The sequence below is a fragment of the Scyliorhinus canicula genome, chromosome 16 (assembly GCF_902713615.1).
Source record: "Scyliorhinus canicula chromosome 16, sScyCan1.1, whole genome shotgun sequence".
Taxonomy (NCBI): Eukaryota; Metazoa; Chordata; class Chondrichthyes; order Carcharhiniformes; family Scyliorhinidae; genus Scyliorhinus; species Scyliorhinus canicula.
Genome location: NC_052161.1, coordinates 870,458 through 883,735, shown reverse-complemented (window position 1 = coordinate 883,735; position 13,278 = coordinate 870,458). Strand labels below are relative to the sequence as shown.

Sequence of the window (13,278 nt, the reverse complement as noted above, 5' to 3'; positions counted from 1 at the left end):
GGTTTGTGAATTCCACAGTGAAGCTATTCCAAGGAAGCTGCTGACTAAGTGTTTTATCTAAAAGCTGCTGTGGAAGTTGCCAGACATGTGGAGCTACAACAAGAGAAGCTTCACAGAAAGGGTCTGGAGTGAAGATCCACAACATGGATACCTCAAGGAACAAGTTTGCAAAGATACAACTACATCACCGCTGCACACAGGTTGGGCATTTAACGGGGAATTGCTGGAGTAAAACAAATACATGCAAGAACTGTGGCAAGAAGGGCCACATTGCCAAGGCTTGTTGGGTTCAGAAAACTTCCCCTCCACCAAGGAGGTTCAAGAAGAAAAACACAGTCACACAATCTTGTCGTGTCTACAAATTGGTGGATGAAGCTCAAGATCACTCAAAAGACAATAAAACCGAGTGACAGCAAGAGGTAAAGTTAGGTGGCTTGTCAATGCGAGGTGATCAGTAACGTTTTTGGGCATATCCAAAACTCATGAAGGTCATGAAATTGAAATGGAAATGGATACAGGCGCAGCAGTATCGCTGATACCAGAGACAATTTATCATCAAAAGCTGAAGCATCTGCCTTTAAAACCTTGAATTGTGATCCTAAGGATATACACTGACAAGCTGGTACCATTAAAAGGATCCATTTTGGTGAAAGTAGAAGCAAATGGACAGGCGGCAAAATCCGTGGAAACTTTGCTGCTCTATTTGGTTGAATGTGGTTGGCTGAGATTAGGCTTAAATGGCAAACAGTCAATCAATTAGTGGATTCAAAGAGAAACTTGCAACAATTTCTGAAGAAGTACGAGAAACCGTTAGAAGATTCGGTCGGCTCCATGACTGGAGTTAAAGTACACCTAAAAATCAAGACAGACAGCACACCCAAATATCTCAAAGCTAGAACTGCATCCCATCAGGTCTAAGGTTGAAGACAGATTAGTAAGGACAGGAGTTACCAAACCGGACAGGAATCACCAAACCTGTTTGTACAAGTGATTGGGTGACACTAATCGTTCCTGTATTAAAGCGGCATGGCTAATTGAGAATTTGTGGAGATTTAAAAAGTGCTATCAGCCCAGTTTTGTGCCCTGTCGCTGATTTCAGACATGTTTGTAGGATATTCTGGAGGACAGAAATTCAGTAAAATCGATCTTTCCCAGGCATATTTGCAGAGGAATATGGGAACCTCCATACCTTTTCTCTTTGTGGTAACATATAAATATTACATTATCTGACCCTCCACCCATTCCTCAACAGCACAAATGCCATCATATTTCTACCTCTCTTCAGTTCTGAAGAAGTCATATTGGACCCGAAAGGTTAACTCTGTGTTTCTCTCTCCACAGATGGTGCCAGGTCTTTCCAGAACTTTCTGTTTTTAATTCAGATTTTCAACATCCTCAGGATTTTGTCTTTATTATGATGGGAATCTTATGCGGCTAATCCATTATCCCTCTTTACCTCCTATAATCTGCAACTTTGGAATGGGTTCACCATCCTGCTCCAGTGTCCAGTTGGAGTGTTTTTGCGTAACTGCCCCTTTATCTATCGGACTGAAGAAAATAAATATTGAGAGAACAGAGCTGAGTGTCAGACTGAGCTAAAGCAAATGGAAGCTGTTACCATCAAAGCCAAAGGTGTTGGTCACTGTTGTAGGAGACAGAGGTCCTTGTTATTATGTTAGGGTTATTGAAGAATTCTTCAAAACTTGCATTTAAATGGCTTTTTTTATTGTACAAAACATCCCATGATGCTTCACTTTCTGTATAATCAGATAAAATCCAATGTTGTGGAGACACTGGAACAAATGGCTCAGAACTTGGCCAAGGAAATGGGCTTCAAGGGCAGTGCAAAGTAATGAGACGGAGGGAATTTGGAAGCTAAGGGATTAGTCAGCTAGAGACACAGATGTTGCTGCAGAAGAACAGCATTTTATAGCCAGCTCAATTATCACTGCTTCCTTATCTGTGTTTATGATCTCACCTCATTTATATTGTTTCTAGGCAACAATAATTATAGCATACTGTGACCACACCTTTTCACCCTAATTTTAAGTAATAAAATCCAAACCTGCTAAGCATGTGTCGCCATTGGGAAGGATGCCAACCTCAGGTTGCATAAAAACCATGACTGTGTAAGGTTAGGAAGACATCAAGGCAACTCTGTCACCAAAACAGCTTGGAGTGATCGTAAATGGAAGCCAATAAAAACGGTGTCCGGAAAGTCTGCCAATCTCTGTACAAACATATTATCTGTTTGTTATTATTATACATTCTCATTCTTGTTTAAATACCTCCTTGTGGACTTACCCCCTCCCTATCTCTGTAATCTCCTCCAGTCCTACCACCTACCGATATCTCTGAACTCTGCCAATTTAGCCATCTTCAGCAGTCCCCGTTTTAATTGTTCCATGATTGGTGGCTGAGCTTTCGTGATCTAAAGCTCTGGAAGTATCTCCCTAAACCTTTCTGTCTCTCCAATTCTCTCTTGCCCTTTAAAATACTCCTTAACACCTACCCTTTTAACACCACTTTTGGTCAGCACGTCTAATACCTCCTTAGGGTGGCACAGTGGTTAGCACAGTTGCTTCACCACTCCAGGGTCCCAGGTTCGATTCCCGGCTTGGGACACAGTCTGTGCAGAGTCTGCACGTTCTCCCTGTGTCTGCGTGGGTTTCCTCCGGGTGCTCCGGTTTCCTCCCACAAGTCCCGAAAGACGTGCGTGTTAGGTGAATTGGAAGTTCTGAATTCTCCCTCTGTGTACCCGAGTGTGGCAACTAGGGGCTTTTCACAGTAACTTCATTGCAGTGTTAATGTAAGCCTACTTGTGACAATAGTAAAGATTATTATGTCAATTTTTAGCAAATCTTATTCCAGAATTCTTCTGCAATGTACCTTGGGACATTTTAGTTTTATTATTGTGTTGGAGGAGTTGTCAATTGTTTTGTAATCTTTAAAATTTTAATGAAAATGTCAATACCTTAGGGTAACAGTATAAATAATGGTTTCCTGGAGAGTGATTTGCTGCATACTATTTCTCAATTGTAATCTCTGCATAAACGTAAAAACATTTGATTTAGGAGCGGCGTAAACCACTTGGCCCATCGAGTCTCTCTGCAATTCAATACAATTGTGTCAGGTTTAGGTGAAGTTAAAGCTCAGAGATCACAGAGAATGGGAGGCCATCCATGAGACTCCAAGGAATCGAGTTTGGAATTTAACAAAGAAAGACTCTGGACCCCTGTTTTCAAGGTGACCACCGCCCCTGGATTGGCAGTCCATTTCACTGGGGAAATGGAAGGGGAGCTGTGACCAAATCCCTCAAACTGGTACCTTTACAGTCAATCCCCTCCATCTGCCCCCACATGGACTCCATCCCTCTATACCGCCCCCGCACCTTTTCCATATTCGCCGCCCATTAATAATATAACAGATTGGGTAACTGTAGAGATCTACTATGCGGATCTAGTGGCACTTGCGAACACTAAAACGCAGTAGAAATTTGAGTTAACACTTCTCGGGTGCAAACAAAAATCGTTTATTGCCTCTATTTGATCACAATTGAGAATCACTTAAATCTTATTCTCTAATAAGTGCGGCATGCAAAAGGACTCAAAGAGAAGTAATTCGTACACAATTTAACTTTCAAATGATACAGAAATTATTTTCTTACTTACGGAAAACAGCTTGCATTTACTTCAAGAGTTAGAGTGGAAAAGTGAAAATATAGAGATAGAGAATAGTTTAGATCAAAGTATAGAATAACCCAGGATAAAGATGGCCGTACGGACCATCACAATTATACTAAATCATATCAGTCTTTAGCCATCTATCTACACCCCGATGGATTCCTAATTGGTTTGGGTTAAAATCAAATGAGTTTGGTTTGACGGTTGGCTGTCTGTCTTTAATGTGCAACATTAACTTAAAATGTTTCATAAATGAATTCTTGTATGTGTTATGGAATGTGATTCAATGCTGTTATCGCGACCGGCTTGAACTGACTTCTTGCTGACTAAGCTGTTATCAACATTGAGAACAATGGTGCCTGATATTACCATGTTGTTGCTATGCTGTTGCCACAGAATCGGCCCTGTCCTTGGACACTGTCTTGTCAAAGTGTTTGTTTTAATCTATCAGGTTCTTCTGTGTTTCTGTTGAATTATGTGTTTATATGTTGTAGAATTTGTGCTGTGTCATGCTGTTTTGTGAGCTGTATGTTTTCAGATGACCTGAGGAGATGAGTGAATTTAAAATGGGTATTTAGTAAGACAGGTGCTTAATATTTAGCTATCTTTTACCGATTAGGTGTGTTAGAAAACAATTGGTTTCTCCAGTAATACAAGACCCCCTGATGGCTATTCCTTTGTAAAACCCCCAACCGATCCGTGGGGATCTACCCACCCAAATAAAAGATGTGATCATCTTATTGATTCCTGTAAAAAAAACACTTTGAAAGGGAAACTGGAAGTCACTGAAACAAAAAACAGAAATCCTGGGAGGATATTTATTTTAATTGAGTGGATCCTTCCAGCCTCAGTCAGCAGGAGGCTCCCCCACCTCTTCAAGTCCTCCTTCACCACTCTAACCAGGACCCAAAAATTTAGCTTCTGTAATGAGACCCACCCGGACCACCAGATAACGAAGGTTAGACTTGGCCAGGCGAAAAGGCAACTTCCTCAGGTGGACTCCCCTTCCTGGGGGAGGGGATAGTTATTCGTTATTGGTGAGTATTGGGGGAAAAAGCAACCAAGACTTCACACAACACTAATAAGTTGATTGGCCACTAAGTGCTGAGTGTAAGGAGCAGTGTGTAAAAAAAGGGTACCTGGAATAAGGGAAAGTTAGGTCCTACATCGTGAGGTGTTATGACACCTTAAGCTGGGTACGCTCATCTCTAGCCCCCCCTCCTCCCTTGAACTGGAGTCACAACATAAATGAATTAACCAATAATTCTTAGGAGGTTTTGAGATCTTTGTCTCAATGACTTACAGGCACCAGATTTATACGTAAAACACAATAACTGTATTTATAACAAGACAAGAGTTAAAACATGCACTAATTAAACTAGAATACTGGCTTGCTAATCTATTATTTCCCCCTTTGGCCCTCCCACCCTCTACTCAAACACACACAAAACAGAAGGACACAGAGGAAAGGAAAGGGGTAAAATGATAATTAAGATAGAGAAGATCCTTGTTGCTGATGTTGAAGTCTCGGTTTGATTGATTTGGCTGGTGGCTAATGAATGAGCCCAAAAGGCTGTGCTCTGCCTGGTAACAAGTGGTGATTGGACATTATCCGACGGGAATGTTTTTTCAGAGCCACCAGGTTCCATTTTAATTTCACTTTTGACTCTGGCAATGGGGGGGAAAAAGATCCCGCTACATCCTCTCCAGGAAATGCCTCTTCAAAAAGGATCCAGCTAACTCTCTATCTCCAATAAGCCTGTGGGTGTTGGATTGCTGAAAACAGGGCCTGAAGGGAGGCCACAAACTAAGAGCAAGGTCTGATGAAACAGGAAGTCTGTCTCCCCAGGAAAATTGTGACCAGTCTGCAAAACAAGGACTGTGATTTACAAACTTGCTGTGGAGAAAGCCTGCAAGGAAACATCATCTCAAACAAAGACTAATTTCTCGTTCATTTACATTTTTCCCCTTTTCAACCCATCTGTGTTTGTCTTGTGTGTAGAGGATGGGGGAGACACGTTAGAGTAGGAGTTAGGTACTTATTAATATTTAACCAATTGTATCTGCTATGCATTTCACCATTATTCTTGTTTAAGTAAACACTAATTGTGTTTACAGTTACAAACCTGGTGACTGTAATTATAGGGCAGCCAAGAGACAAGATTTCGGGATTTTTCGAAGAATTATTGGTTAATTCACTTGTGTTGTGACTCCGGGGCCTGTAGGGCTGGAATTGATCGCGCACTGGCACAGGGTAACGCAACAAATCTGACACTGAGAGACTAAGCAGGTACAAGTGAATTTACATTTATTAAAAAGTTTATTCTGTAACAAATACAAAATATTTAAAAACCATTTATTGTTACTAATCTGGAGAGAATAGAATCACAATGGGAAGAATTCTTCCATGCCCCTGCCAGCAGGTTGAATGACAGGCAGGGGGAAGAATTTGGTGGGAGACTCTGGCATGAAATCCCCACGGGATCTTACGCTGGTGCCTACCCTGGCACTTTGCCAAGAAACAGGCAGCTGGGGGACTGGAAGGTGTCTAATTATCTTGAATTATTTACTGCCCAGGGAATCCCCAGAAATCATAACCAAATCCCATTAGGTCTCTCCTCATAAAAATATAAGCATGGCTTGAAAGAATGATGATCTCACATTATGACATCTTAATTGCTCCTTCTGCAGCAACAAAGTCTGCCTTTCTTTTAAACCAGGATTTTAAAAAATATTACTGCAGCAAATATATATACTGTATACACCTTCACCCAGGCATTTAAACCCATTACTACAACAAATACATATAACACACTTTATGTACTAACTTCTTGCATTTATCACTCTCGCTATTGTGTTAATTTCCTCTTTAACCAGCAATGAAAGCCTACCACCTTTTCCTTTCTGTCAGACTTTCCTAAATACTGAATATTCCCGGATATTCAATTCCTATCCCTGGTCACCCTGCAGCCATGTCTCTGTAATCCCAATTACATCTTACCCGTTCACATCTGTTTGTGCGATTAGTTTGTCCACTTTACCGTGAATGCTCCGTACGTTAAGGCACAAAGCCTTTAAGCTTATCTTTTTCATGTTACTTGTCTCACTCCCAATATTTTTCACTGTTTGATTCTGGCCCTTGATTTCTCTGCTCAGGTTCCCATTCCTCTGCCATTTTAGTTTAATTGTCAATGTACTTTTTCACATTCACTGTAACTAGCTACTTTTGTTTGGTCTAGTGTCTACGTACTGTATACATTTCCTTGATAAATACTTTTCACTGTACTTTGGGACATGTGGCAATAAATGTGACAATAAATCAATCAATCAATAAACCCTCCCCAACCACTCGAGCAAATACTCTCCCTAGGACATCAGTCCCGGTCCTGCCTAGGTGTAACTCATCCAATTTGTACAGATCCCACATCCCCTAGAAGCGATCCCAATGCCCCAGGAATCTGAAACCCTCCCCCTCACACCATGTCTTCAGCCACATATTCATTCGATACATCCTGCTACTTCTACTCTGACTAGCACGTGGCACTGGTAGTAATCCTGAGATCACTACCTTCGAGGTCTGACTTCTCAACTTACTTCTTAGCTCCCTATATTCTGCTTTTAGGACCTCATCTCTTTTATTACCTATGTCGTTTGTACCGATGTGCACCACGACCACTGGCTGTTCACCCTCCCCCTCCAGAATGTCCTGTACCCGCGCCGAGACATCCTTGACCCTATCACCAAGGAGGCATCCTGGAGTCTCACTTGCGGCCACAGAAACGCCTGTCTATTCCCCTTATAATCGAATCCCCTATAACTATTGCACTGGAACACTTATTACCCCTCCCCTCTGCAGCAGAACTAACTGCGGTGTAACGAGTTTGGCTGTTGCTGCTTCCCTCGAGAGGTCATTCCCCGAACAGTATCCAAAACGGTATATGTGTTTTGCAGGGGAAAGGCCACGGGAGATTCCTGCACTGCCTGCCTATCCCTCTTCCTCTGTCTGGTGGTCACCCATTCCCTTCCTGCCTGAGGAGTCTGAGCCTGCAGTGTGACCACTGCTCTGTATGTGTGATCCACCATGCTCTCCACACCGCGGATTCTCCAGCCACCGCTCCAGCTCCGGAACCCGGGCTTCCAGGAACTGCCGCTGGAGACAGTTCCAGTGAAGACGAGAGAATGTAGGGCCCATTCTATTCTTAAATAATCCACTGATTCCAAGAATCAATCTGGTGAACCTTTGTTGCATTTCCCTTCGCTAAGGCACACGGATTATTCCAAATCCATACACACACTCCAGGTGTGGTCTGGTCAAGCTCCTGTAGAATTGGAGCAACTGTAACAAAAGCAAACATCCCATTTCCCTTCTGGATTGTTTGCTGTACATGTATCAGAACTTTGTGATTCTTGCTGTGCCCCTTCACTCGGATAGAGTCAGATCTGTCCCACACCAACCCCACATTCCCAGTCTCTTGCCAGATTCACAGCTTCCTCCCCCAACCTCTCTGAGCATCATCAGGCCAGCTGTTCATGGAGGTGGGGGAAAGTGCAAGTTCAAACCAAGCAACAGACCCACCGATGGAAAGTACCCAGGTCACAAACTGGATAATGGAAGCAACTTCAGTGATTCAGTGAATGATTATTCACTTCACTGTGATATGTGGACCCATTTCTTTCTAAGTTTGGAAGGGATGCCTGAGTTATCAGCAATCTGATTGGTGATATTTGGTATTTACTCTAAATTCCAAGCTTTTGTTGGAGGTGTAATTCTCGGGTTTTGATGAAACCTGGTGCTGTCCCAATTCACAATTATCAATTCACAATTATCAATTCACAATTATCAATTCACAATTATCAATTCACAATTATCAATTCACAATTATCAATTCAAGGAGAAAGCTGGGAAACACCATTCCCAGCAGCAGGCAGAGTATTCCGAGATCGGCAGTGGGAGCAGGCAGATTATTCCGAGATCGGCAGTGGGAGCAGGCAGGGTATTCCGAGATCGGCAGTGGGAGCAGGCACAGGAACAACTTCACAATGAACTAAACAAAGTGGAGAGCAAGTTGACTTAGTCATAGTTGGAATGCGAGGAAGGCGGATACTCAGAGGTTTTGCTTCGAAACGTATTTTGGTAAGAAAGCTGGAAAACAGTGAGTGACAACCACAGCAGGTCCCCTCGGTAAGTGCCTGTTGGTAATGTTCAATGGTGATCAGCTGTTTGCACAAAGTGATATCTTCTCCATGGAGGTGGTTATGTTCTGTTTGGTACAGGGAGGTTTTCATGGATATAGCTCATGCTGCCTTGCTCCGCAAAGTCACACACTGCCTGACCCTCCCCCCGTAGCAGCCACTTGGTGGTCAGGAGCCCCTCCAATCCCACTGGCCCTCGTGCATGGATACGCGACGTACTGATTCCAACTTCTGCACCTGCAATATAGAGAAAATTGGACAAGATGATTTTGATGTCATCCCATTTCAGAGTTTTGTAAATACAGCTCCCCTCAGGAAATTAGCAGTTGTATCCTAGACTGGAGGTCTGTGCTAGACTGGCCTCTACAATTAGCTTCCCGATCGCTACCCAGTGCTCCTGCTCAAAGTGTTCAAAGGGACAGGAACCCACTGACCTGAGGACTTTCATTGTCAAATAGCCAGATGTCATTTACAGCACAGGTTCAATCACAAAGATATTCAGTAAAGTTGAGTGAGGAGTCAACTCCTTGAAAAGAAGGTATAGAGAGGAATAGAGAGGGGGCTGAGAGGGGATAGCGAGAGGGTGGCCGGGGGGGAGTGATAGAGTGCTGAGAGGAGTCGGAGTAAGATTGGACAGAGAAGGAGAGAGGGGGCAGAGAGAGAGAAGGTGGGTATAGAGAGAGGGACAGGCATAGAGGGTGGGAGAGGTGCTGAGAGGAGTCGGAGTAAGATTGGACAGAGAAGGAGAGAGGGGGCAGAGAGAGGGGGTGGAGGACAGGGGGCAGAGAGAGAGGATCAGAGAGAGAGAGAAGGTGGGTATAGAGAGAGGGAGAGGCAGAGAGGGTGGGAGAGGTGCTCAGGGGAGTTGAGAGAGGATATGGGGACAGAGAGAAAGGAGGGAGAGCTGTAAAAAGGGTCAGAGAGAAGCGGTAGAGAAAGGGTGCAGAAGAATTTGTGTCAGAGAGGGGCATGAAAGGAGAGAGAGTGCGCGGAGCAAAAGAGGTGTGTAAAAAGAGAGAAGGGATGGATCGAACAAGGTGCATCAAGAGAAAGTGGCTGCACAAAGGGAGGGGAGCTCCGGGCAATCAGAGAAGCGAAGGCGACGATATCGGCCCCTTCCCTTCCAGCAGTTCCTGCACCTCCCACACCCCAAAGATCACCACCATAGAACCCCTACAATCCTCGATAGGGTCCTGTACATTGCCTCCCAAAAGTTCTCCAACTCCTCACACCCCCAGAACATATGAACGTGATTCCACGGCCCCTCCCACACCCATCCACTACCTCCAGAAAACCCACTCATCCGGGCCCGAGTCATGTGGATCCTATGCACCACCTTAAATTGTATCAAACTCATCCTTGCACAGGAGGAGGTTGAGTTCACTCGGCACATTACTTTGTACAAAGTCGCCGTCCTATCTCTCTTCCCAAATCAGCAGGCGGTAAATGGTATGTTGGCCTTCATAGCGAGAGGATTTGAGTACAGGATCAGGGATGTGTTGCTGCAATTATACAGGGCCTTGGTGTGACCATACTTGGAGTATTGTGGGCAGTTTTAGTTTCCTTCTCTGAGGAAGGATGTTGTTGCTATGGAGGGAGTGAAGCGAAGGTTTACCAGGCTGATTCCTGGGATGGTGGGACTGACGTACGAGGAGATATTGAATCGGTTAGGATTGTTCTCGCTGGAGTTCAGAAGAATGAGCGGGGATCTCATAGAAACCTATAAAATTCTAACAGGACTGGACAGGGTAGATGCGGGAAGGATGTTCCCGATGGTGGGTCTGTCCAGAACCAGGGGTTACAGTCTGAGGAAACGGGGTAGACCATTTAGGACAGAGGTGAGGAGAAATTTCTTCACCCAGAGAGTGGTCGGCCTGTGGAATTTGTCACCACAGGAAGTAGTTGAGTCCAAAACATTGCATGATTTCACAAAGCAATTCGATATCGCACTTGGGGTGAAGGGGATCAAAGGACATGGGGGGAAAGCAGGATTAGGCTATTGAGTTGGATGATCAGCAATGATTATAATGAATGGCAGAGCAGGCTCGAAGGGCTGAATGGCCTCCTCCTGTTCCTATTTCCTATGTTTCTATGAGCATTCCAAAACACTTCCTATCCCATCAACAAAATGCAGTAAGATTGCATAAACAGTGGTGAGATTGTTAGGATCCCGGACGAGAATCCAACTATTTTCTATTTATAAAACTGTGGGGAGTGGCCCCTTCAGCCCGCGAGTGATGACTCTGGCCAATCGGTAACTTTTATGTTAAAACAAACTTTTAAAACAAACACAGAATTAACCACATTAGCAACAAAACAGAGCTTGACAGTTAATAGTTACAATAGTTCTTTCGTAAAACAAGAAACCTTGGGCGCGATTGAACGGCCGTGTCGCACCCGTCATGGTGATGTGATGAGGCTGTTAAATCTCGTGAGAGGCCTCTTGCGAGATTTACGACGCTTGGAACATCTCGCGAGATTTCATGGGATCCTGCGGGCATCCCAGACAGCGAGGGCGGGGTCCAGATTAGCATATTTAAATGAGCTATTAGACTCATTTTCCCCTCGACTTGTTCAGCTGCGGCCAAACCTAATGCCGCTCATAAACTATCTGCACTCCAGGGGTTTTTCAAACCTAAACAATATTACATTAGCTAGCTATCTGTAAACAAGTAAATGGTTCTCAAGATCTATCATCTGCAAGTTAATGATGACCTCACTTTTACAACACCGTAATCGCCACTCTTGCAGCCATACTCTCTGCATGCATCTTAATCAAGGTTTTAATACCATTATTGCAAATATATAAAATATAAAAATGTCATATATTCACCATATAAATGAGCTGTTAACTTATTGGTGGCAGTGTTGAGGGGTGAAATACTAGACCAGGATAACTCCTTCTTATTGATCTTTAGTTTTGACCTAAACACTAGACTGGGCAGTCATGACCTGGCTTTAACATTGGGCAATGCAGCACTCTCAGTACTGCCTTGGAACATCAGCTCCTGAAGTCGGCTTCAGCCCACAACTTATTAACACACAGAGGGGATGAAACCATGAGCTCTTACGCCAGTAAGCTTTAAATCCAAACATTAATCTACGTTATGCCTGAGTGTGACTTACCAAGTCCAAAACGATATCCATCAGAGAACCGAGTGCTTGCGTTCCAGAAGACGCAGGCGCTGTCAACTTGCTGCATGAAGTATTCAGCCGTCTCCTCTTCAAAACAAATTAACTTTCAATTATAAACTTAACTCAGCTCTGAGACAGCAGAACATGGGAGTTTGTTCAAATGTGGATGCAGTTGGGAGGGGGTGTGAAATGCATTTCTTTCTCATTGTTTGAACATAGTTCAGTGCTTTGTCAGTGAATAATTTAACACAAAAACCTGGTTGCAGCATTGATTTGAATAACTGAGCATGAGTGGGGAGGGGTGGGTCGGATATTGGCAATTTGGTTGGCAGCCCATTGGCATTGTTGGATCAATGTGGTGAGGGTGAGGGTGAGGGAAACCCGTTCTCACACTGGAGAAGTCTGATCCTTGGCATCAGGACTGTTTTCTTCCTCAGCCCAGTTTACCTGCTTCCCCTACTGTAATATAAAAGCAAATTACTGTGGATGCTGAAACAAAAACAGACAATACTGGATAATCTCAGCAGGTAGCTGCTGAGTGTGGAGAGAGAAGGGAACAAACGTGTGTCTGGGTGACTCTTTGTTAAAGCTGAAGAGAACTGGAAATAGGGTCAGATTTATCCTGCAGAGGTGGGGGGGGGGGGGGGGGGGGGGGGGGGTGGATAGGGGGGGGGGTGGATAGGGGACAGCGACTGTAATGTCAGTTCTGCCTCATTCCTGCAGCTTTGCCATTCTTTGGAGCAGGTAATACACCCGTCCACACAAACACCTTTTTTAAATTGCCGACTGCTCTATGTTCTAATTCTCTGATGTTCTTCAATGTTTCAGTTCTGATGAAGGGCTGCGCAGATGAAACATTGACCACCAGTTTTCATTTATTGTCTCCTTCAGTATTCTCCAATTCTCTTTCAGGTCTCCAGTATTGGCTGGTTTAGTGTTGGGTTAGGAGGAACACAGTAATATTAGTGCAAATTGATGCTACCTACCATTCTCTGTCACAATGACGTCAGTGTGAGAGCTGCCATATTTATGTACATGCCCGATTGCATCCTGCACACTGTCGACTACTTCAATGCAGCATTCCAGATCCCCATACTCCAAACGAAGGGACTTCACTTCTGAGGGGCTGAACGTCAGGTATGACGCAAACTTGGGCCCAGCGTGAATTTTAACCTGGAAATACAAAACATTTCCATTCAATTAGTGTTATTGTAGCCAGTCCCCAATTTGTATAACCAGACCAGAAACCTTAACCTTTTAATTTGTA

The 13,278-nt window shown here is 43.9% G+C and overlaps 1 protein-coding gene across 2 annotated transcripts in view; it reads right to left on the bottom strand.

The window, feature by feature from the left end:
• Positions 1–5,974: 5,974 nt before the first annotated feature.
• aldh18a1 (aldehyde dehydrogenase 18 family, member A1) overlaps positions 5,975–13,278 on the bottom strand; it is a 67,324-nt gene continuing 60,020 nt past the window's right edge. For both annotated transcript variants that reach the window (XM_038822115.1, XM_038822116.1), the window contains exons 16-18: positions 12,998–13,184; positions 12,003–12,098; positions 5,975–9,113 (exon numbers count right to left, since the gene is read on the bottom strand). In XM_038822115.1, the coding sequence (XP_038678043.1) occupies positions 8,938–9,113; positions 12,003–12,098; positions 12,998–13,184 (459 nt within the window). In that variant the 3' untranslated portion in view covers positions 5,975–8,937. The remainder of the gene's footprint in view (positions 9,114–12,002; positions 12,099–12,997; positions 13,185–13,278) is intronic.